Below are 26,456 nucleotides of genomic sequence, written 5' to 3' on the forward strand. Positions count from 1 at the left end.
TACAGATGAACAAAGAGCTGGGAAAGTCACTGCCTAAGGTACCAGCTGATTCAGAGCAAGGCTTAAAATCCAGCTTTTTGCCCCTTACCAGCTGGTACCTTAGGCAGTGACTTTCTACCAGTCTATCAACTGTTAACAATGCTTACCTAACAACTTTAGTTCAGAAACTAACAGTGACTGCAGCAGCAGAATTTAAGTGACTTCTATATGCGGCCATAGTTAGATATTTAATATATACCATCTCATTTACCCTCACAACAACCTTGGAATTTCAGTGATATTCCCATTTTATAGAAAAGGACACTAAAAGGCAGAACAGGTAGGGAACTGAATCAAGTTCAAACTTGAAAATGCCAGCTACTAAGAGGAGCTGGCATTAAAACTAAAAAGAAAAGAGGGCAGGGTTAGGTGTTACTTTCCTAAATCCATGCCTCTTTTATAATTTCTGAATTTATGAGAAACTTATTTCATTTTTTATAGGTCAGAAACACCAAATTTTTTTAATAAGACGCCTATAGCACAAGAATTAAAACTAAGAATCAACAAATGGGATGGATTCAAACTGAAAAGATTTTTCTCAGCAAGAGAAATAATATGTGAGGTGAATAGGGAGAACAAACTTTTACCCTGGGAAACAAGAGGATATACAATCAATCAACAAATAAACGAGGGGCTGGGGTTGTGGCTCAGGGGTACAGCAATTGGCTACCATGCGTGAGGCTCTGGGTTCGAAGAGATTGTGTCCATCTATAACTAAAAAGCAAATATTTTAAAAAACCCCAAATATACGAAAAAATACTCATTGTCTCTAGCAATCAGAGAAATGAAAATCAAAACTACTCTAAGATACCATCTCACTTCAGTAAGAATGGAAGCCATTATGAAGACAAACAACAACAAGCTGGCAAGGATGCCAGGGAAAAAGATACACTCATACATTGCTGGTTGGACTGCAAATTGGTGCAGCCAATTTGGAAAGCAGTATGGAGATTCCTTGAAAAGCTGGGAATGGAATCACCATTTAACCCAGCTATTCCTCTTCTCGGACTATACCCAAAGGACCTAAAAACAGCATACTTCAGGTACACAGCCACATCAATGTTTATAGCAGCACAATTCACAATAGCTAAACTCTGGAGCCAATCTAGATGCCCTTCAATGGATAAATGGATTAAAAAAAAATGTGGCATTTATACACAATGGAATATTACTCAGCACTAAAAAATAATAAGATCATGGCATTTGCAGGGAAATGGATGACATTAGAGCAGATTATGCTAAGGGAAGTTAGCCAATCCCCAAAAAACAAATACCGAATGTCTTCTCTGATATAAGGGGGGTGACTCAAAATGGGGTAGGGAGGAAGAGCATGGGAAAAGATTACCTTTAGATAAGGAAGAGGGATGGGAGGGAGAAGGGAAATTGCATGAATGGTGGAAGGAGACCCTCATCATTGTACAAAATACATGCATGAAGATGTGAATTTGGTGTCAACATATCTTATATACAGAGATATGATAAACTGTGATATAAAAGTGTATTAAGAATTGTAATGCAAATAATATAATAATAATAGAGCTTATGAAAAAAAATTAAAAAGAAACACCAAAATTTTAAGCATTGAAAAATGCTTTTTAAGAAATGGAAGCAATGTTTGAAGCAAAGACGTTAAAGAAAAAAGCTAAAATATTCCTGCAAAGCAAAAAAGTAGCAAATAATACTTACAAACAATAGAAGATAAAAATTTTAAAGCATATTACTAATTAGATTAGTCCAGAAACTTTTTAAAAAGCTGCAAAGTGTTTTTTTTTTTTTAATTTTTATTGTTGGTTGTTCAAAACATTACATAGTTCTTGATATATCATATTTCACACTTTGATTCAAGTGGGTTATGAACTCCCATTTTTACCCCATACACAGATTGCAGAATCACATCATTTACACATCCATTTGCAAAGTGTTTTAAAATCCACTATTTAAAAATCAGTCTACCAGGTACCTTGCATTGGACTCCTTTTTTTTTTTAATGTAAGCATTCCAAATTTTAATGCATAAATTTACAGTAACATAATATTTTAGAATTTGACATTGAAATTATTCAAAGGGACTCATCAACTCATATATATCACATTGTATTTTACAAAAAAACCCTCAAATTGGTAAAATATTCAAATTGATGCTATCACCTATAATTTACTTTACAAATTGTTAGTGGCAATGAAAAACCAATGCTTCCCCACACCTCTTCCCAAGGCAGAATTATTATTGAGTCTCTAGATATTATATGAATTAAGTTTTCAAATATGGGGTAGACTTTCTTTCCAAAATTTTCTTATGCAAGTTATATAAGAAAATTAAAGGGATTTTCAAGGTATCCCAGTACAAAGGTCAAGGACCCTGACTAGTTATACTTAAGGAAACAACTGCATCCATTGGCGAGTGGTTAGAGTATGGGAAAATAATTCAGAAAGTGTTCCGCTGTCCTTATTTAATTAGGAAAGTGAACACAAACAAGGTGGCAATTTTAAAACAAGGTAGTAATAAAACTGGTGTAAGTAATCCCATCACTACACCTTATACAGCCAGGAGAAGGAACACATTTCTATAAAAGTTATAGAGCTGTCAAGGGGACACCAAATGCTACCTTCTTATGGCTGTTATGTTTTATCTATAAAGCTTGGATACTGTGTTACTATGGTGATTTAATACTATGTTTTAAAGGGGGATTATATGATTAATTTTAACAAGGTTGAGAACTGAAGATGTGTGAGAAACAGGATTCTAGCTCACATAATTAAAGAGATTGGGGAGGAACATGGGCCTCAATGGAGGAGGGGAAAACCTGTTTTATTGAAATATTTAAAGCAACAGGTCTGAATGAATCTGAGTCACAAAAAAGGTCGTGCTTTGCAAAATATTACTATGTAATCATACCAAATACGACTGTTCATTATTTTAATTCAGGGTTTGAATTCACTTGAAAAATGTTTAAAATAAATACTGAGAAGCATCCTAAAAGAGAAAGTTATTGACAGGCTTGATGAAAAGAAAACACGCAGGATCTCTAAGAAAAGGACACAGAATGAACACAACTTGACTTGTGAATTTGGTGTCATTAATTTCCTATTATCTTTTCACTACCATTAAAAATGCTGGAAAATGTGTTTAGCTACACTGTAGGCTCAAAGAAAAACTCATTACTCATTTATTTGGTTCAGAACCCAAGGCAATCACTGGTAACTGGGCCTTAATTTAATGAGTTACTTAAACCAGTAAGTGCCTCAGTTTCTTCACCTGGAATAAGCATGAGAAACTACCACCCAACCCAAACAATGTTTTGGGAATCAGTGGAATTAGCATTTGCATAAAGATCAGTCCTTAGTAAGAATAATTAATAAAAGGGAGGCAAAACTATTACCAACGAATCAAAACGTATGATACACATTAAAATCATACACTTGCATAGAATCTTCCTGACTCAGCTTTTCAATACTTAAAAATGGAAGTAGTAATTTGGCCTTATTTCTCTTATGTTGGTTGATATTATCAGTAAGGGTAGTTCTCTGGGGACCAAGTAATTCAAATTTGCATTCAAATGAAATATTCTTGGGGGCAGGGGGCACAGCTTATAAGTAGAGACAACATATTCTCAATTGATTCACCTTTTTAATTCATAATAATGAGAAGTACAAGGTATCAAAAGTTCAAAGCCAGATGACTATAAAATATCTCTCCCTTGGATAGTTTCCAATAAAATAAAAATCTGTTGGGGCAGTCAGAGTTTAACTTTCAGGGTTCTGAATTTCCAAGGAACTCATCATTCATTCTTTCCACTTGTTGAGGTCATCTATAGGAGTGCTCACTATCATTCACAAAATCACTAGGGAAGGGATCTGTTTCCTTAAAGGTTGCAGTTTCCAGGTTTCTCTCCAGTGGGAACCCACAATTTCTATAAGAATCAGGGATTTCACAGTAATCAAAGTAGAAGGAACCCTAGGAAACCATCTCATTCAAATCTCTCATTTTACAGGTGGGAAAACTGAGGCTTAGGATTTGTTTTGGAAGTAATCAGGGCTAGGACAAAAATCCAAACCAACTTCTGGTTCAAAGTCCTTTCCATCTGCCATGTTCTACTAAACACAATTAAATGCCTCCTTGAGACGTTTCACCCGAGTTTAAGGAACTGAAGTATGTGAAGAACACAGTTGTCTTAGCGAATGGATTATACTTCTTGTTAAGCTACAGAAACCAAATTGGAATATCTCCAGAAATAAACCCAATAGATCAGGGTCAGGATCACCCTACTATACTTTCAGTTTAGTTATCCATTTTCAGACTGAGCTACAACTACACTGGGCACTGTAACAATAAAAGGGAGGCAAAACTATTACCAATGAATCAGTATATAACAGTTAACAATATAAACGGTCCATGCCTTCAGAGAGCTTAGCATTTGGTTGGAGAGAAATAATAAACAAGTATACCAAAAATCATACAGTTTGTGATAGTATTATGAAATTCAAGGTGCATCAAAGAGGAAAACACAGAGGAGGAGAGGACTAAGAGAATGTGGTCTGTCAGAGCAGGTTTTAAGGGATGACAATAATGAACTAAATACAAAAGGGATGGAGCAGCCATTCAGAAAGCAAGGGCCCGAGTGCTTCAGATGAATAAAAAAGCTGTGCAAAGATTCTGGATGCTGGAAGGAGCCAGGCATGTTCGAGGAACTAAGATGGTACCAGTAGAGCTAATGCACAGAAAATTAAAGAAAAAAAAAAAGCAGCATTATATGAAGCTGATACATAGAGCAAACACCAGAGGATGCAGAGTGCCTCGTAGGTCATGGTAAATAATTAGGACTTTTTTGGTTTTTTGTTTCTTTGGTAAAGGTAATGGAAAGCCATCAATTAGTTTCAATCAAGAGAAAAACAGTCTAGTTTATAGTTTCAAAAATTTTATCCAACTGTCAGATGGAGAACAGTTTGGAAGAAAGCACAAGTCAGAGCAGAGGTAATAATCAGGAGCCTATTGCAGTAGTCCAGGTAACATTAACTCTCATGCAGGGGGAAAAGAGATGGAGACAGGTGGAGACTTCAAGTTATAATCAGCAAGTAGGAATGAAAGGCTTGCTGAAAACTAAGAAGCAAAGAGGCAGAATATTACCATTCAATAATAGGAAAGACTTAAGTTTTGGGGGGAGATCCAAGAGTTCCATTTGAGATATGTTAAGTCTGAGAAGCCTGTAAAACATCTACATAGAAATGTCAAGTACAGAGTTGAACATACTACATAGGAAATCAGAGGAAACGTTTGGATTGGAGCTATAAATTTGGAAATCATCTACACACAGATGGTATTTAACACCATGTTAAAGATGAGATCACTTTAAGGAAAGAGCTCAAAGAAACAGAAGAGCATCCAGGACTCATTCATAGAAACACCAGTTGAAAGGATAGGTGGAGGAGAAAGACCATCAAGGAAAAAAGAAGGACCAGCAGACAAAACAAACTAGAGAGAGAGAGATAATCTGTATCCATGCATCAAGATGAGAAGAGAAAAAAATGTCTATAGCATTGAATAATATGGAGGTTTCAAATGATCTTAATAGGAAGAGCTCTACTTGAATGAAAGAAGCAAGAGAAAGGCTGAAGACTACTGAGAAATAAACTGAAATGTGTAGATAACTCTTTCACAAAGTAGAGAATCAGGGCTGGGGCTGTGGCTCAGAGGGAGAGTGCTTGTCTAGCATGCATGAGACACTGGGTTCGATCCTCAGCACCACGTAAAAATAAAATAAAGGTATTGTGTCCACCTACAACTAAAAAAAAAGTAAATACTTTTTTTAAAAAAGTAGAGAATCAGGTGGTAACTGAATAGCAATAAAGAGTCAATGGTGAGGGGCTGGAGATGTGGCTCAAGCGGTAGTGCGCTCGCCTGGCATGCGTGCGGCCCGGGTTCAATCCTCAATACCACATACAAACAAAGATGTTGTTGTGTCTGCCGAAAACTAAAAAATAAATATTAAAAAAACTCTCTCTTAAAAAAAAAAGTCAATGGTGAATATTATTTTTAAGAAGGCAGAACATTAGGACTTGTTTATAACCTGTTAGGAATGATTCAACAGAAGCAGAAGCAAATGATGCAGGAGAGAGAAGATGAACATTAAGGTCTGGACTTTAGATTAGAATCCCAGATATACTACTCACATAAATAAGTTATCATACCTTTTTGACCTCATTTGTAAAATCAGAATAAAACTACTTTGCAGAGTATTTTTGAGGATTAGAAATAATACAAAGTAATTAACATACCAGGTATAGTAAGACCCAACAAAAATGATCATTGTTTTGCAATTATAAAATTCAAGAGGTAAAATGGAAACATTTTGTTACCCCCTACATATTGTAGTTTACTAATCAATTATCTGCTAAGCTATGTACTGTCAATCCATCCTCTCTCTCAGTGCATGTGGGGTGTTAAGAAATGAAGCTTCATCAGATGCACAGGAGTTTAAAAAAAATAGCAGTATTATATGAAGCTGATACATAGAGCAAACAACAGAGGATGCAGAGTGCCTCATAGGTCATGGTAAATAATTAGGAGTTTTTGGTTTTTTGTTTCTTTGGTAAAGGTAATGGAAAGCCATCAAACAGTTTCAATCAAGAGAAAAACAGTCTGGTTTATAATTTCAAAAATTTTATCCAACTGTCAGATGGAGAACAATTTGGACAAGTATAGCAAAAATCATACAGTTTGTGATAGTATTATGAAATTTAAGGTGCATCAAAGTGGAAATTTGGACAAAAAGATACACCGTATCTTCCAACATGTTGTTCCACGAGTCTCAATATTCCTTCCAGAGACACACCTTTCATCTACCTAAGCCTCAAGTTTTTCACCATTCCCTGCTCAGCGACCCAAATGGTGAGAATGACGCTTACTCCAGTCTGGGGATCAACATTAGGTCACAGTGCCAGATATAAGATGAGAAACCCACCAGAAAATTCTAAAAAAGAATACACATCTGTCTACTCTCTTGCCTACATTAGCCTGGCAAAGTAAATATGAATAATTCTAGAATTAGCATCAAAACCAGAACAAGAGTAAAGAACTCATTTAATGCCCTCATTTTATCCATGAAGACATGAAAGCCCTCAGAGAAGTCACTTGCCTCAAGCGCAAATCAGTGGTAGCACCCAAAATAAATCTAGATCTCTTTATTGTAACTCCTAACTCTCTATCCACCAAGGTCCAGTGGCTTTGCTGTTATCTAATGCTGTCAAAATAATCACAGGGCTCACAGCTGCACCGATATTTTAAGGAAAACTATGAGACTAAAGTGAGCTGAATGGAGTCTCATTTGAAAATCAGAGCAGGGTAAAAGTATGGAAGTGGAAAGAAGAAGAAAGGCCATGAAGACAAACACAAACGTGCTAATCATGTTGTCTACATGGGCTTCTCAAGTTATCTGAATTTTCCACTTTTCTACAATAAACACATATGTTGCTTTTGAAATTAAAAAAAATGTTTTTCGATTGCTTTATACTGTGGTGGACCTAATGGAGGTAGTATGGTATAACTGAAAAAGTATGATGAAATTGGAGATGAGGCGGAGGCAGTAGGATCACAGAGTTCAAAGTCAGCCTCAGCAATTTAGCTAAGCAACTCAGTGAGATTCTGTCTCTAAATAAAATACAAAAATGGGGATGACTCAGTGGTTGAGTAGAGTTCAATCCCTAATACCAAAAAAAGAAAAAAGCTGGGGGCAGTGGTGCATACCTGTAATCTCAACAGCTTGGGAGACTGAGACAGGAGGATCGCAGATTCAAAGCCAGCCTCAGCAACAGTGAGGCACTGTCTCTAAATAAAATATCAAATAAGGTCTGGGATGAGGTTGAGTGTTCCTGAGTTCAATCCCCAGTACCAAAAAAAGAAAAAAAGAGTAAGGAAGGAAGGAGGGAGGGAGGGAGGGAGGGAGGGAGGGAGGGAGGGAGGGAAGAAAGGAAGGAGAAAAAAGAAAAGAACAGAGAAAAGAAGGAAAGAAAGAAAGTCAGTCTAGTATATAACAGATACATTAAAAAAAAAGACAAGTAAAGACTCCTATAGCACAAGAATTAAATTCAAGAATCAACGAAATGGATGGACTCAAACTACAAAGTTTCTTCTCAGCAAAAGAAACAATCTGTGGGCTGGGATTGTGGCTCAGCGGTAGAGCACTTGCCTAGCACGTGCAAGACCCTGAGATCGATCCTCAGCACCACATAAAAATAAATAAACAAAAATAAAGATATTGTGTCTGACTACAACTAAAAAATATTAAAAAAAAAAAAAGAAACAATCTATGAAGTGAATAGAGAGCCTATATCTTGGGAGCAAATCTTTACCCCTCACACATCAGATACAGCACTAATCACTAGGGTATATAAAGAAACTCAAAAAGCTAGACACCAAAAAAAAAAAAAAAAAACAAATAACCCAATCAATAAATGGGCCAAGGACCTGAAGAGACACTTCTCAGAAGATGATATACAATCAATCAACAAACACATGAAAAAATGTTCATTATCACTAGCAATTAATTAGAGAAATGTAAATCAAAACCACTCTAAGATTTCATCTCACTCCAGTCAGAATGGCAGCTATTATGAAGACAAACAACAACAAGTGCTGGCAAGGATGCGGGGGGAAAAAGGTACACTCAATACACTGCTGGTGGGGCTGCAAATTGGTGCATCCAATATGGAAAGCAGTATGGAAATTTCTTGGAAAATTGGGAATGGAACCACCATTTGATCCAGGTGTCCCTCTCCTAGGTCTATACCCAAAGGACTTAAAAACAGCATACTACAGGGACACAGCCACATCAATGTTTATAGCAGCACAATTCACAATAGCTAAACTGTGGAACCAACCTAGATGCCCTTCAGTAGATGAATGGATTAAAAAAAAAAAATGTGGTACACACAATGGAATATTACTCAGCAATAAGAGAATAAAATCATGGCATTTGCAGGTAAATGGATGGAGTTAGAGAAGATAATGCTAAGTGAAATTAGCCAATCCCCAAAAAACAAATGCCAAATGTTTTCTTTGATATAAGGAGGCTGATTCATAGTAGGATAGGGAGAGGGAGCATGGGAGGAATAGATGAACTCTAGATAGGGCAAAGGGGTAGGAGGGGAAGGGACTGGGCATGGGGTAATTAATGATGATTAAATGTGATGATCATTATTATCCAAAGTACATGTATGAAGACATGAATTGGTGTGAATATACTATATACACAACCAGAGATATGAAAAATTGTGCTCTACAGATGTAACTGTAATGCATTCCGCTGTTATATATAAATTAAAAAAAAAAAAAAGATAAGCAGCATTTAAACCACATTTGCATCTGTGGTGACATCCTAAATCATTAAATGGTGCCTCTGCCCCTAAAAAGATGATGTCATTTCATTTCACGCTCCTGTCATTGGTGGGTACAAGTATAATTCACAAAGCAACTGAATAGTAACTGATTGAGTTCTGAAAGAGGATAAGAACAAGCATGGAAAGCAATAGCTTTTCCATCATCCAATGAGTGCTCTGACTACCTGAAGCTGGGTGTCAGTTGTCAAGTGCAAAGAAGTACCAACCACAATATGGAATGGGACACGTCTTTTATTTAGAGAGACTGCTTTTATCAATAATAATGAAAATTTTTGAAAGCAATACAGAGAACTGAGCACAGATACTTCATTACTCCTCTCCACCAAAAGCTTCAAAGACAGAGAAGGGTAGAAAAAACTCTGGGCTGGGAATAGATGTACCTGTTCTTTCCCAGCTCTGTAATTACCTAGTTGTGACAATAAGCAAGTCATTTCCCCTCTGCAGATCTTGGCTTCCCTTCCATAAAATGGGGTGCTTGAACCAGATGAATTTCAGCTTTAAAATTTTGCAGTCCTGCTCCCACACATTTTCAAGGCTTCCTGTGGCCAGAGCCCAAGCTATCATGGTACACGTCACCCTCTCCCCAGCAGGCTCCATCTGCTCTGGCTGAACATCTCACTGGGAGTTTCTCCTCTGCTTTGCTCTGCAGTGCATATGGGGTGTTAGTTAGGCTCCCCCTTCCACTTATCCACTTCTTGCTGGCCTGGCGGACTCAACATGAGTCTCACCCACCATATCAAGTTTTCTCTGACCATCTCAGTCTTCTATAACCTCCCATCCTTTTGAATATTGTTTAAAATGCCTTCATAATCCTTCTTGGTCTAGACTGGGAAACACATGGAGAACAGGGTTCCAAGTCTGAGACCATTTCTATATCCTGCACATTACCCAACATAATGCTACATCCTGACCCTTCCTTTGCTCTTCTGGGGAGAGGAGGGACACACCTATCTCTTATAGTTACTGGGAAAGAACAAGTGAGGGAGTGACAAGAGTGTACAGCACAGTGACTAGAATCAATTAGGAGCGCAAATGCTACTTTCCTCCCTCTATGCTTGGTGACTGCCCTTTCCCACAAAGTGATCTACTGAAAAATGTACTCATTGCGGGGATGGGAATCTGGGATGCACTGGTAGCCTAAAAGGACCTTGGATAAGTCACAATTTCCCCACAACTTACACTTCATTTCAAACGAAGATAATGGTACTTGTTCTTACCTCTTATGGCAGGATGATAAAATGAGATAATACAAGAGAATGCACTTTCCTTTGAAGAGTTACTAGCATTGTTATTTTTCATAAGTCCTAGTTTCAGAAAGAAAAATCTTAAAACACAAGAGACAGACAGCAAGATGTCAATGTTAACGGGTGATTTGATGACGACTGTGAAAATCCCACTCTTGATACAGACTAGAGATGTCAGAGAGTTGTATTACTGTTCCTTAGGGTAGAAAAGCACAGATACTAAAAAGATTAGAAAGCTTTCTCTTTTGAATGCAATCACCTGGGGCATTGCTCATCTCCCATGCTAGCATATTTTCTAAGTCCAACAATATCATAAACACACCTAGGGAGTTTTGTGGGCCTCTGAATCTGGACATATCCATTTGACACTGCTAACTGCAAACTAATAAAAAAAAATTGTAACATTAAATCCTTTGCATGTCTTGTAAGTGAACTTAATTATGATTATCTCTTCTGCATTAACATATGTCAAAGTTAGAGGCAGGGAAACAAAAGAGATGAAATACAGTCGCCAAAACACAGTGGGTGGGTTTTTGTTTCTGGTATCAATAGAATTTATCAATACTCATTGGGTATATAATATAATACAATGTAAGAAAAACTATTGAACATGGCAAGGATAAAATATATTCATAAAAGGATAACTCTGTCTCCAAAGTCATTTTATCAAAACCACGTGAGGAACATGATTAGGGGAGGGTAATTTGAAGAAATTCATTTTAGAGGAAAAATGTGTTTCCGATGACAATGAAAAGGTTCCCAACATTACTGGTAATAAAAAAGACTTAGGATTATCACTGAACAAACTTTTTCTTCAATGTCAGAATGTAATCATCCAGACAGGTAGGTGAGCAGAGAGGTATGCATGTACTGTAAGCAAGAGAAACAGAAGTGTGTGTGGTATGTGTTGGGGGTTAAAGGGAGACAATCTCATTGTGCCTATCTTCCAAAATTAGTTTACAAAGCCAATTAAGGAACACCTAGCCAAAACAGATCACTACCCTAACAAGAAATCACATTAAAAATGTGTTCTTAATTCTCCTTTGTTAAACATCTAACTACATTTTTAAAACATTTCGGTTTATTAGTTTGTATAAATATGTCCTTGCCATAATTTGTAATACATTTTATAAGTGACTGGAGGAGATTTCATGCATCACTAAATCATACATATAAATGTGAAGTTTGCATTAAACATCTCTAAACAAAACCCTACTTCCTTGCTATTTTTAGGAGGACTAGGATAAAGAAGATACAAGAGGACTCTCATTACAATGACTGACCCTCATAAAATTAAGGATACTCTGTTTTGAGCATCAATCTGCTACTAAAACATCCCTGGTACCACGGTTTAAAAAGATCTGAGTCTGGAAATACTACAATGGTTGATTGGCTTAAAAAATAACATGTTAGAACCAAGGAGAGCAGTGATTAAGTGGCTGGCAACCTTCCAGAGTTGCTTTTTAGTACTTTTTAAAACTCCTTTGGCTACCAATTCCCATCTCACACTACTTAGGTTTATGGGGCAGGGGCAGGAGGTGGGGGACAACAAGCAGCACACTACCCACATGTACTCTAAAAGACTAAAATCCTTCGGATCCTGCCTTGCTTGGGCACACTGAAATACACAATAGAACCTTCCTGAAGATGGGCACATTTTATAGCTTTCTTGGAACATATTATAAAATTACTTATAATGGTTATTTCCTATAACCTGTCACTAAAAGTGGGATTTTTAAAACATCATGTACAATTTTGTAATTCAATTTTCCATTAAGACTGAAGAAAAGACAAAAATCAAGAGAACAAATAAATGCTTCCAAAACATAATGTTTCAACTATAGTGAAAAACAGAGGGATATCTCCTGAAAAAAGATAAAGATCACTGTGTTTTCACTGTACTAATATAATTAGTAAATTATAGTTTTTATAAAATAGAAGAAAAAGCTTTACTAAAATTGTTACCATTAAACAATGGCTTATTTCAAAAACAAACAAACAACAACAACAACAAAAACCCTCAGATTATTTTATTTACCTTAAGAGTTCCTATACTTGTACCTCTTCAAGAAACAGTTTATCATAATGTAAATATTAGGGAAATGTTTAGATGTTTGTGTATTTTTTAGTCTAGAAACCTATAAAAAATGCTGATTTCCCCAGAGATATTACTATTCTTGGCCACCAAAACAAAATGTAAAACACTATGTAGCAACATGCCTTTTAATTAGCTGAATACCTTTAAACAAGATAGACCTGTGTTAATTTAAATTATAAGGTGAAGTCTAGGAAAACAAAATCTATACAATACTCATAAGATCATAAAGTAAGATAATATTATTTAAGCCAAATATATTCAGATTTAAATAAAAATTAAACAGCCCTGGATTAAACACCAACCATTCTTAATCATGGTTTAAGTCTGATAACCAAAATCAAAAAATTAATGCAATATAAAATACATGTCACAAACTAACCAATATAAAGCTCTAAGCTTTAAACTTTTTGATAATGTCTATAAAATCCCCAGGAAAGGAGAATATAACAACTCTCCTTGGAACTCAGATGTTTTAAAATGATGGTTAAACAGACAGAATGTTAAGAATGGTATGGTTTTTATTTTCTATAGCAGATTCATTAACACTTTTTTTTTTGCTAATAAAGTTTGAAAATCTGACACTACCTGTCCACATAGAAGGGGAAACAAAACTTGGTCAAAGTCTGTAGAACTTCCTGTGGAGAGAAGGAGAGATAATTTATACATCTAATGGGACCAATAAATCTAACATTAACCACAGCACAATCTAACAACTTTACCCTGAAGAAAGAGAAGACAGATGAAGAAATATGGGCTTTATCAATTACATGGGAGGAGTACCAGGCAGTCAATCATGAGAAATAATAAACATGATCAAACTTCATTAAAAATGAAAAATTAATCAAGAATCACACATGGGTAAGCAGCAGGAGCCATGCAGGAAAGCTCTGAAGGGAGGGAGGCGGTTGGGTTGCTGAGTGTTAACACCCCTCCAGGGACCATCTCCAGCCTGACCATATGGATCAGAGTGAATAACACTGAGCCACATGGGTTTGGCCTGGCAGGGCTGCTGTTGCTGGCACTGTTTTTGCCTGTTACCTAGGAACAGAGGAGGCCGGGATTAGACAACACTTCCCAATATCAATAGGCCAAATCACAGCAGAATAGAAAGCCAACTTGAAGATAATTGTCCCTGAACATTATCAACTACATATTTTAAAGTTCAAAACTTCATTTACAAAGAAGTTGCCATTTGGGGCAGAAATTAATTTTGGAATCAAACTGTAAACTGTAACCACTCTAAGTGTATACTATTTTTATTTAAATACCATTATCATAATATGTTACCTGTTTATAATTTATGGAAATCTAAAGCAAACTACCAGTCTAAACCTTTTTTTAAACAAATATCAAGGTAAATAAAACCAAGCACAATATTCAGGAGAGAGACACAAAAAGTAGAGTGACATCTCAAAGATTTGTTTTCATAAAAGGCAATCTTCTTACATTAAGACAAAAATAAACACTGGAACATCAGACATAGTGTATAGTGGTGTGGGGCTTTTCCCAACAGGCCCATTTCACATATATACACATAGCTAAACACATATATAAACATATACACACGTAATTACTACGTTCTTCATAGGACTTTCTTTAGCTTGACTTAATTTAACTGCAGGCTTTGATAGCCCACAGTTGTGCTTATCATATGTTCATAGACCAATGTTATAAATTTTAAAAAAAGTATTCCTTTCATGCATTTGATTTGCTTTTTAACTATTTAAAATCCTAGCTTCCAAGACAAAATGAAGAACACATTTTTCAATCACTGAGAAGCTGGTTCAAATTAAAACAAACCAGCCCACTGCAAATCCTAATCCAAGTGATAAATTAAAGATCGGTTTACAAATGTAGCACTTTTCTAACCAATAATAATGAATTATCAATGCTAACTGAATTGATGCTTCTCGCTTCATTTATTTTTAAAACCAGTTCTATCATTCAAGAAATAAACCACATCAATCTAATAACCCACTCAATGAAGCAGAAAGCACATTGACTTGCTCTGCCAGAGCATGTTCTGCCTACATAATTCAATTGAGCATATCCTATTTTTTAATATCATCTTGAACTGGTACTATGTGTATCACAGCACTGTTAAGGCATGTCATGAAAGAATAATGAATAGAAAACTCAAAAATAAAGTAGATAAGAATACCTCAGCATATTCTAAGAGACATTACTTATAAAAAATTTAATTTTGTAATGTGGTATTCAGAGGCCCATACATATTGCTTTTAAACCAGTTGTTTAAATAAATTACAATAACTAGTCTCACAGAATCACCTCAAGAGCAATTTCTGTGTGATGTCATTACATCAAGTATTGGAAAAGAAATCATATAAACAGTCACTTTAAGTTTTAGTTAATTAGAAAATAGACTAATTCACAAACACAAAACTCATGACTTATTTGCAAAAAAAATCTATGTCAACTTTCAAATAACATCACAAAGTATCTCTTATCTTCATTATTCTTTAAAATTCAGTTCTAAGCTCTCACTCACTGCCAATATCAGCTACAAAGACAGTTATCTTTTACCCCTCAAAAGTTTTAGGTGCATAAAGCACTTCTGTACTCTACTCTATGCTGGAGTTATGCTGGCAAAAGGCCTCAAAGATTTTTTAAAGAAAGGACCCCCATGGCTATGAGAAAGCATCATGCCCTACAGCAGTCAAGAAATCTAATAAGCCCAACTTATTACTCACTATAATATAACAACTACTTACCACTTTCTACTGTCAAGAGTAAAAACCAATCTTGAACTTGTCAGATAATACTAGAAAGAATATCAAACTACCAAACAGATTAAGTGTAACCCATCTCCCATCAATCTTCCTTTTTTACCTAAGAAAATAGTTATAAGTCTAATTAAGCAATGGGGCGGGGGGGGGGTGGTGAGAAAAGGAAATATAGGCAAATGTAGACACATGTTTGTACATTACAATATGTTTCTTCATGTTTGTGATACTGCAAGAGCTTGATATTCCAATTTAAGTCAAACTAGTTGATGGTGTGCTGTCAGAGGAAAACTTGGTGCTAGGCATATTCACACATGATATCAATCAGAATTGAAATATCGACCTCTCAGTTTGGGAAGGGGAGGACAAGATGAGGGAGTGAAAACAAGCCTGTTCTTTGTAAATAAAAACTGCTAAAATAAACCACATTTCTTAAGACCAATGCTTTCCTTTCAATTACCTTACCTCATCCTCTTTGACAAAAGAAAAACTCACTTATTCAAATATGAAAAGGCCACTCTCCAAGGGAGGGAGGGGTTTTTAACCCCTGATTTAAATTTATTTTGAGCATTCTAGTTATGGCAGAGTGTGCCAGAATCTTTCAATATCAACTTTACTAGGGAAACGATCATTAAACCAGTTTACCAGCCTCTTTTTCTCTCTAGAATCTGCATCTTTGGCTAGGGAACTTTCTTCATAGAAGGCAATTTTTCTGTTCTCCCTTGAAACACAAGCTCTTTCAGACAACCAGCCTCAGTACAACTTCAAGTACTGCCACATAAATCGGATCTTGAGATGCAGCACAGCTGATGAAATGTAAATGACCTCATTGGGAAGACGAGGGGTGGAAAGGATTGTGTTCTCCAGATCAATTCCCAAGTTTATATTTTCACAAATCTTTCTATGTACAGTTTGATTTTTTAACATTTTAATGAGCAAAAAAAGTGAATCTATAGTAGCCAGTCACCACAGTTAAAGTGCAGGGCATGAACTAGATCCCAGGAGGGAACCAGTCCACCATGTCACCACTGGCTTTAGGACATTCGCCACCTGGTTCCATGTCCCCAGGTTCCAACTCTTTTCATAATCAAAACACTGCTGACATTATAAACCCCAGACGGGTTTTCTAAAATCCCTCCCAATCAATATATCCAACACATAACTTATTGGAGACAACACTGAGCTCATTGATTAAGGTGAGTTCAGTAGCAAAGTTTTCAAAATAAATGAGACAAGAAGATAGCATTCAACCCCTTTGTGTCACCAGACAATTTATGAAATAGGCAATTTCCAAAAGGGCTTTTCTTCCTAACAAAATATATGATACTTCACATGGGAAGAAACAGGAGCAGAGGGGGCAGGGAGGAACTGTGGTAGGCAGGCAGTTAGAAAAACCTTTCAGTTGAGCATATATTAAATGGCAGACTGCAACAACATCTACAAAGCTCTGCCTACAAGTAGACCCCACGTCTGAATATGAACCAAAATATGAAATTAAAACACCTAACCCTGGACACACTTTCGAATGAAATTCAGAAATGAACTCAAAGTTCATTTCAGTCTACACCTGATTCATTTCACCCAACACAAATTCTCATCTGGTCAGAAAGCTCATCAAGGGAATTTGCTCCAATCTGGGCAAAGTTGATTATGTACTGGCACTGAGCCAATCTCTTAAAAATCCTGTAAAGGTAAAGGTTTAAATTTATAATATTATCCATTATAGGATCCTATATGGAAGCAAAATCTTGAAAACTAAATTCAATGAAGTTAATTGGCATTATTAATCATGAGATTTTTACCAATTTGCTCTGAATTTGGTGTACAAGGTGAGGGAGTATAGGCAATTTTGTAACAGCTCGTTTCAAATGTCCAATACTTTGTTTTCATTGCTTCACTGAAACTTACAAAAAAATAGTATTATGTGGCAGATGAAAACAAATGCCAGTCATACACAGACATATATACCTCACAAATAAATGTCATCTGAAAGATAAAAGCACAAGCTGATCATAATGTCCAATGGAGCTATAGAATGTGGGGAGATGAGCCACATTCTTACAGTTCAAAAGTGGAAAAAAATGTGTGCAAGAAAACATTTAAATGAAAGGCATAAATAAGTGAAAGTATTTTGAAATATATAAAGCCACAATTAGCCTCTTTGTGGTTTGCTGAAATCTGATAGAGGAATAGATAATTTACCTTTATCCCCCCCCCCCCAAAAAAAAAAAAGAGAGAAAGCAAAGTAGGGAGAGGCGGGAAACTGTAGGAGAACATTTCCTGGGTTTCTTATCTAATTTATTTGTTCATTTCAAAATGTAGGTATGTGATGAAAAGATCCGTGGAGCTCAAATTCCTAAAATACTCTAAGTTTTTTTTTTTAATAGCATGAGTGAAATGCTGACCCTCTAAGTCCTGCAATTGAGAGCAGTGCCACCAACTTGAAAGAAAAATCTTTGATTGATGATCTTAAAACTCAAGTTGAAAGTTAAAAACAGAACACACACAAATCCAAACATTAAAAAGCTAACAAAATTTCTACTTCAAGCTATTTCAAGTTAAAACCAGGGACTCTGAGGGAAAGCAAACAAAGATTTTAAATGGTTAAGAAGGGGAAAACAGAAGATCTTGGAAGCTTAATTAGCAACAAGTTCAAGAATGTTGATCAGAAGTTTCCTAAATGTGAAAACAGGAAATATAATTTTTCACCTTCACTTTGAGTGTCAAATTAAATCCTAGATCCATACTCTGGCTAAAAACAACTTTTCTTTTTCATTGTTTTTGTTGTTGTTGTTCAGTGAGAAAAAGAAGCTTTGAATAAAGAATTTTACAGAAAGACCTTTCAATACCAAACATAAAAGCTGGGTCAAATTTCTAACAATGTGGCTCAAAGGCTACAGAGTCTGCTTCCTTTCCTTGATAGGAATATTCAATATTTACTCCTAGTTTACATTTTATAAACTTTAGTTGATTTTGAGTCATGTGTATAATTATAGTAATCTGTATATTACCTATTATTCAGAATACATGTTGTAATTCAAAGCATTACTATATTGTAATTCAAAAAATTACTATGAAATAAAGAAAATCATCATGTTCTATAATCATGTATCAAATAAGCTTTATATCTAAATTGTCAAGGATATTAAGTGCAGAAAAGGAAGGTATACAACAGCACAAGAGCCATCCCTAGAACTATTTTTACATATCAATCTCCATGACCTTCTGAAGTCCGAAGTAAAAACTTTTTAACAAAATTATTCTTTTGCATCCTTCCCTTTCTTTCAAAAACTACCTAAAATAAAATTGTTCCATAATCACAATATTATATAACATGCTCTATTCCAAGATTTCTTTTTATTGACTTTAAACCTTACATCAAAGGGGTTGAAAATGAGAGCTTTATTTACAAAGTATTAAAGGCCAATAAAATTCTTAATGTTATTTCAAATACTTAACAAATGAACAACTGATTTGGTTACCATCTCTTATAATTACTATTTGGTGGCATCAATAATATAATTCCTCAGATCTATTATTATTACTCAAAAATATTTTTGTCTTATGCATTTCCTTAATCATTTTAATTCCTGTTATCTGACCAGGCATGTTTTCAATATTTCTTAAAAGGAGGAGGAAGAGGGGCTACAAGTCAGCACATACCAAAGGAATAGGGTCCCAACAGTAAAACTGCAAACATGGTTTCACTGAAGAAGCAACTTGCCCTCAGGAAGATACTATCAAAAAAAAAAAAAAAAAAAAAAAGGGGCGGGGGTAAAAAAAAAAAAAAAAAAGAAAGAAAAAAGAGCACTGATAGAAATACTATTTTGTAAGCATATTAAAAGCTGTCAGCTTTTAAATATTTTAAATGCACACAAAAATGTGCACAGATGGGCATCTTTTCTGTTCACATTAGTCTAGGAAAAAAATCTTTCATTATCAAGCTCAAAGTCCTTGAATTTTTTAAACTTAATTGTGCCTCTATTTCTTAGAATTCACACCCCAAGGCCAAAGCTTTCCTGCCACCAGTCCTTCAAATCTGACTTGGACATTACACGGGAGGAGGCTCCAAGCCTCCCTGAGGTCTCACTCCTTTTACAACACACGAAAAAGCAGTCGATAATGGGCCCGTGCTGAATTCACTGCTCTCCACGTCTCCTCTTGGGACATAAGCCTAGCAGATGTGATAAAAACTGTGTCAGAGAAGTGGCTCTAGTTTGTGCCTTAATGACAACTTAAACCTCTAAACCAATACAACTAAAGGACTAACAGAACTGGCTGTTACCTCTCTCTCCTGCCAATCTTCAAATATCTCTGAACTAAATTAGCACCTCTACCCCCAACTTCCCCTGCCACTCCACAAAATCTATTCTAATTTTAAAAGATAAATGAATTCAGCAAACACATCAGTGGCACAAATATCTGGGTACTCTGTATATATGTGTATTATGTGTCCTATAATTATGTCCTGACACATATTTCATATAGTTTGGATTTTCTCAAGGTATGATTGAGCATTCAGATGTCTTAAAGGACTGCCTGGTAATCCCCTCCCATCACCAACCCAGTAACCATATTAACTCGTACCACTGGGAGACTCACGGTTTCCAAAAACTACCTAACAGTCTAAAGATTATTTTTAAATATGTTCAAATGTAGGAAAGAAAGGTGATATTCTGAGTTACTGAAACATTTCAATTATTAAAATTTATGTGGGAGAATTTTTTAAACCATGGGTGGCTATATTTTTCTTTTAATTTGTGAGACTCTTTGTCTTACCTAATGATACGGTACTGAAAAATTGATTTAAATGTGTACTTTTGATAATATTTTCTAAATTCTATAATTCAGCCTTCAGATGATGGGGTTTTTTTAGCCAGTATCTTGAAAGCCTATTCAGTCACAATTGCATTCCCACTTAATCAGCAATCATTGTTCTGGGATGCAGGACTTTGTTGTCAAGACAAGCACCAAAACCTTAAAAAAAATTTTTCAGAACTGGCATAAGAAAAAAGTGATCTTTGTCAGACAAGGACAAATTTATGCAAATCTTTTATAAACATTCACAAACATTTATTTAGCTTTTGAAATGTTGGCCTCATTTGAGAGCATGAAAATGAGGGGGAAGTAGGAAAACGCAAAGGACAGCTTAGAAGCTGGCACGCTACATAAATATTCAGAAGGAAGATTATAGGATTCATGTTAGGCTGTCTTAGGCTTCTCCAAAGTCCACACAGAATAGCAAAGAACAAAACTAACGAGAAGTACAGCAGATGTTAGACAATGCATCGGCCTCTTTTCCTCTCTCACTTGGCTATACTTGGACGCTTTTATATTTTCTTTCAATATGGTTAGGTCATTCAAGGATTCTCCTATAGACTGTGTATTGTGGCTACAGATCTATAAGCTGGAGGTCTGTCAGCTTTCCAAAAGTTTCCAATGAAAAGGCATTATGCAAATTCTACCTCTCTTACCCTCTTTCAGGGGGGAAAAAAAGCCTCCAGTATGCAGTCATCAGAGTATTGGAAGCCCCAGCCTTCATTTCTGTATAGCTGTGTTTGCCTCCAGGCCACGCTGCTTGTTTTGACAGTGGATCCCCCCAGATAGTTGGGATTAGTCGAGCTTGTTTAGATAAACTTGAAATCAAGGCCTTCTCTAGGTAGACAGCTAGATGTAGCTACCGAGTTTCCAGCTGCCTCCTCCTTTCATCCCCAAACAACTGCAGATTCACAGTAGCTATCACAGCCACAGGCTATGTCACATACATAAGTACAAAATTAAAGGCTGCTAAAAGAAGCCTTTGTAAGTCTTAGTGCTAAAATAAGGAATCTGTACTGCTTGGTTTATACAAATTATTCTAGCACTACCAGTATGGAACTGAAATCATCAGTTAACAAGGCGTGTTAATCAAGATTCCTAGCTTCTTCTGATGAACAGGATCATAGTTTGGTAATATACCTAACCTTCTTATTAGCTCTTGTATGAGAATAATAGCTGAAAAGGTTGAAAAGAAAATAATAGGCTTTATTTATCCAGTGCCAGGGGATGTTAGACACCATCAACAAACATTGTGAGCAGAATATGAAAACTGAAATGTAAATATCAAATCCACTTTTGAGAGAGTATTATTTAGCAGTTGATTAGATAAGGTCTCACTAAACAGTCATCTCTATTTATAGAACTTTTATTTCTCACAGCCTACATATTTTGATAGAAAGATATAAGGAGGATTTAAGACTGAAGAAATTTATATAATCAAAATAGATTGTGATGATATCTCATTACAAAGTCAAAAGGCAAGATGATATGAAAACCTACTGAAATTTGAAAAAGTTTTCTAAAATCTAACACTCAAGGAATTTAAACTTTGTAACAAGGGTGGGGGGAGTCCCTTTAGAGAAAAAAATAAAATCAAAGAAAATAATTCAATGTCATAGATATGTGTTCTTTCGCTTTGCATATTTTGCTGCAACATACAGAGGCTAATGTTTACCTGAGGCTGCCTGAGATAAACCATGAACAACAATGGAACCGGAAGAGGTTTAAACATTCCAAGATACCACACAGTACAGAAGTCCTTTTACTCTGATGATCTGTCATGTTGCACAAGGCAGCTTTCAATCAAAGTACGCCTGTTGCCACCAAAAATGTGTTCTCTGGATTCAAGAGGTAAGTCACTATTTCATAGAAAAGCCCTAACACATTTAAACATTTTGGAATTACATCAATTTCAGTTTCCCTGTGAATTTTGGGTTCATTTCACACACAACTTACAACCTAAAGGAGTCAGCAACTCCTTTTCTCTAAATGGTTAGCAGTAAATATTTTAGGTTTGTGGGCTACTTAAGAGTCTCTGTCACAGTCTTCTTTGTTTTTTTATAAGCCCTACAAAGGGTAAAAGAAAAAAAAATCTTAGTGTTCATAGGTCATTTAAAAACAAAAACTTTGGCCCTGGGCAAGATTTGGCCAGCTAGCAATATTTTGTCAATCCTGACCTAGGAGCCTGGTAACAACATGATACAAATTCACTACTGTCCCCAAACTCAAATTCCTAAAAGGTAAAATGACCTTGCCAACCACAGTATTTCTGGAAACCCAATAATTCACACCTGGTTGTTGCTAAGTAGTCAAATGTCTACTGCAGGCAAACACACCCTTTTTTAAGAAAAAAAAATTATTACAAAGAATTAAAAATATTTCTACCACCTAGAATTCACAACTCTTCTGTGACACGGACTCATCACAAAAATAGTTGCTTCTTTTATAAACAATTTTTTTTTTTTCTGTTTTTTTGTCTTGTTCTGTTTTGGGTTTTTTCAGTGCTGAGGATGCACCCAGGGCCTTGTTGCATTAACAGTTCACTTCTATAGGTGAGGTCAAGGGTTTTCTTGACAGATAAATGAATTCATGTTCTCTGAATTATTGACAGCTCCTCCCTTTGAGAATGATTTTATTTATAACATTTTTGAAAATAATATTAAAATAGGGGAAGAGCTTTTCTGGTACTCTACTCATGGCCCAAATATTTGTCCAAGGTTCTGTTAGATAAAGAAAATAGGTGGGCCTCTTCTTGCCTCTCTCTCTCTCTACTCAACTTCTGGTGTCCATTCCAACATCTTTCCCTTCAATGTGTTTCCCAGGATTTTATCTTCCTCCTTCTCTCTCTGCATCCTCCTTTAATAACAGTCTACATATACTTTAGTTTCCATTATCTTCACTAATTAAATGACTCTCGAATTGAAATCTTCATCCTGGACTACCTTTGCAGCTTCAGGCTCCTGTTCTAACTGCCTATTGCACATTCCGCCTCACCTCTCACAGGGTCTCAGGCTGGACATGTCTACGATCCAAATTTGTCATCTGGGTTCCTATATATCTGCTAATCTCTTTCATCCTATCAGAACAAGAAAGGCTCTCAGACCACCACTGATTCTTGCTAGGGGACAGATGATCCACTCACATGACTTAGATTCAAATGCATGTGACTTAATCCAAGGTTGTTGGAGTTCAACATAACTTTGTCAAGAAAAGCTTCTGATTCCTTGAAACTTTTCCAAGTGTTAGTAAACAAGACAGAGGATAAAGGAATTCTAAAATCAAATCTATGTCAAAATCATCTTAAAAAAGAAAACCAATGTGGTTCCCTAAGCAAGAAGACATATTTAGTACCAGACAGTGTGCTAGAGACGAAAGGCAGTAACCAAGTAAGAGGTATGGTGCCTGTCCACATGGAGCTTAGGATCTAACTGGAAAGAAAGAGACTATAGAAATGGGTGCCAAAATACCTAAGAACAGAGAGCTCTAGAAAAATGACAAGGGCCTAAAGTTAGAAGGATCAAGAAAGGCCTCTTGGGAAGCGACATTGAAGTGGGACTTAAGAAATGAATAGGAATCCAACAAGTAAATATTTGGAGAGGGAATACAAAAGTAGCAGCAGGGGGAAGGGCCACTGGACATTGAGTCCTTTGCACAAAGAAGCTAGTAGGTTGGAGCAGAAGAGGCGATGGTGAGAGAGAGAGGCAAGTAAGCTTGGACAGCCTGGCAGGGGTCACATCACACAGGACCTTACAGGGCATGTCAAGGAGTCAAAACTTTACTGTAATGCATAGAAAGTCACCGAAGTGTTTGAACCTTCTGCATCCAGTTTACACACAACTTTTCAACCTCTTATCCCACTCTTAACTGTTCCAGACCCCCAGGCAGACTCAGGACATCCCAATTCTTTGGCTGTTCTTCCTATCACCAAACTGACCATAATCTCAGCATCCTACATTCCCACAGGAGGGGAAAGACATCCAGCTGGGTGCCCTTCAGGCATCCCAGAAGAAAGAGGAGCCTTGAATAATAACCCTGGCAGTAGGGAGAGTGGTTGTGCTCAAAGACAGCAACAAAGGAACTGTAACAAATTTGAACAGGACCATCTCTTCTGAACCTACTCCCTTATAGTCGGTATTTCTTCTGAGTTTCCAAAATCCATTTTAATACACACAGAGAAAGCATGTGTGATTTTTTTGCAATTAATTTGCTAAATATCATTAATTCTTAAGAAGTCATGAATTATAAATATAGTATTTTTAAATACCACTAGGCTAAAAAATGCTGCAAATGAAATGATACATCATCAACTCTAAGACAAATCCCAATTTCAGAGATGTTAATATATGAAAAAAGTGTGCATCTTGGAATTGGTGAAATATTTTACAAGCCTGTCTCTTCATAGACTTATAAAATATTTAGATGAAATTAAGAAAGGTAAGGATTAGACCCAATGTCAGTGTCTAGCAGAGTGCCTGGCACAAAGAAAATGCCCAGTGAATGATGGTGCTGACAAAAATGACTGGATGACAGTCTAGAGATTGAGAAGGGAAGAAAGAGCATTAATGAAGCACTTTCCGTTGTCAAGCACTGTACCTACAGTCTACATGCCTTCTTGTTTAATCTTCACAAAAAGCAGAGAGATCACACGGGCCAAAGCATAGATTTGAATTTATTAGAGAGTGAAACTTAAGACTTATTTTTTACATAGAAAATGAAAAAATAAAACTACTCAAATTTGTATAAATGTAAAATTAGTAATTTCTGTCAAAAGTTTATCATTTATGCCTAATAACAGGAATTACACATGCAATTAAAAGTGAACAATGTTTCTTCTGGTTATGAAACCAACCTATTCAGCCTTAATTTTGCCTCTCATATGCCAGCGGTCACCGTTCTCTGGAGAAAGTTGGGTGACAACTGGAAAGGGACTTACAAAACAGCTACTAAGTGTCAAGTCTAGTGCTAGGAGGTTTTTGTTTTGTTTTGTTTGTTTTGTTTTACACATATGCTCAATGATCCTATTGTAAACTCAGGCAGAATTATGAGCCTTATAGATGAGCTGAGTAGAATTAGCTTCAGGTAGACTGGTGAAGTAATTGGTTGCCTAAATCTCTACTGAGAGATTTTCCCTCTCCATCCCTATTTATCAACATTTCATCTCCACAGTACCACACACATGGCTGCAACTCTGCAGGAGCAGCCCTTCATGGGGAACAGAACTAATCTAATGTCCCTCTCCTACCTCACCCCACTTGCAACAGTGGAGTGGAACATTTGTGCTGTTCTGTTAAAGGTTCTTAGGGCAGGGTAATCTTACTTGCCAGTTTGCTCAGGATATCCCAGGTGTGCCCACGATTCTGGTAATCAATGTACTCCCCTGAACTCTCAAAAGTATCCTGGGTTGGATGCTATGGTCACCAGAACCAAGAGAGGGACACCAGTGTTTGTCTGCAAGGCAGGGAAATGATAAACAGTTGTTTCATCATAAATAAATAGTGGGTTCTGCTTTGTGAGGAAAAACTGAAAAGGGATGGTAGAAGATTTAATTTTTATTCACTTGACTGCAGACTAAGAATTTAACAAAAAACCTTCTCTTTGCTTCATCTCATTTATGCTGGAAAACACTGAAGTAGACAAATTCGGTGTTATCTAGATATTATGGCTTCTTCTCTTGCCAAATTCTACAGAATTAGTATTACTTTCTGTTTCAGTCAGCTTTAGCATCTCTGGAACCAAAATACCTGACAATAAAAGGATAAAAAGTCTATTTGGGCTAACAGGTTAAGAGGTTTAGTCCATAGATGGCCAAGTTGATTGCTCTGGGCCCAAAGTGAGGCAACCCATCTGGGGGACCAAGAAACAGAGAGAGGAAGGGGGAAAAGACCACAGGGAAGAATGTACCCTTCCAGGGCCTACTTCCAGTGACCTACTTCTTCCAGTCATGCCCCCAACTGCTTATAGTTATCACCCAGTCAATCCATTCAAACTAGGATGGACTAGTTATGACTCCTACAATCCAATTACTTTACCTCCATACTTTCTGCATTAACACAGGAATTTGGGTGGGTGGGTGGGTGGGTTGGGGGTGGGGGGACATTATGTCCAAAGCATAAAACCTTCT

At 36.3% G+C, this 26,456-nt stretch overlaps 1 protein-coding gene across 13 annotated transcripts in view; it reads right to left on the reverse strand.

The window, feature by feature from the left end:
• The window catches only part of Dennd1a (DENN domain containing 1A), a 504,614-nt gene that overhangs the window by 336,620 nt on the left and 141,538 nt on the right, over positions 1-26,456 (reverse strand). For all 13 annotated transcript variants that reach the window (XR_011704159.1, XM_071600929.1, XM_027944539.3 and 10 more), the window contains exon 4: positions 13,359-13,408. Coding sequence is in view for 12 of the 13 variants with exons in the window: in XM_071600929.1 (XP_071457030.1) it covers positions 13,359-13,408 (50 nt within the window). In the remaining variant the exon portion in view is untranslated. The remainder of the gene's footprint in view (positions 1-13,358; positions 13,409-26,456) is intronic.

Source organism: Marmota flaviventris, chromosome 13 (assembly GCF_047511675.1).
Source record: "Marmota flaviventris isolate mMarFla1 chromosome 13, mMarFla1.hap1, whole genome shotgun sequence".
NCBI lineage: Eukaryota > Metazoa > Chordata > Mammalia > Rodentia > Sciuridae > Marmota > Marmota flaviventris.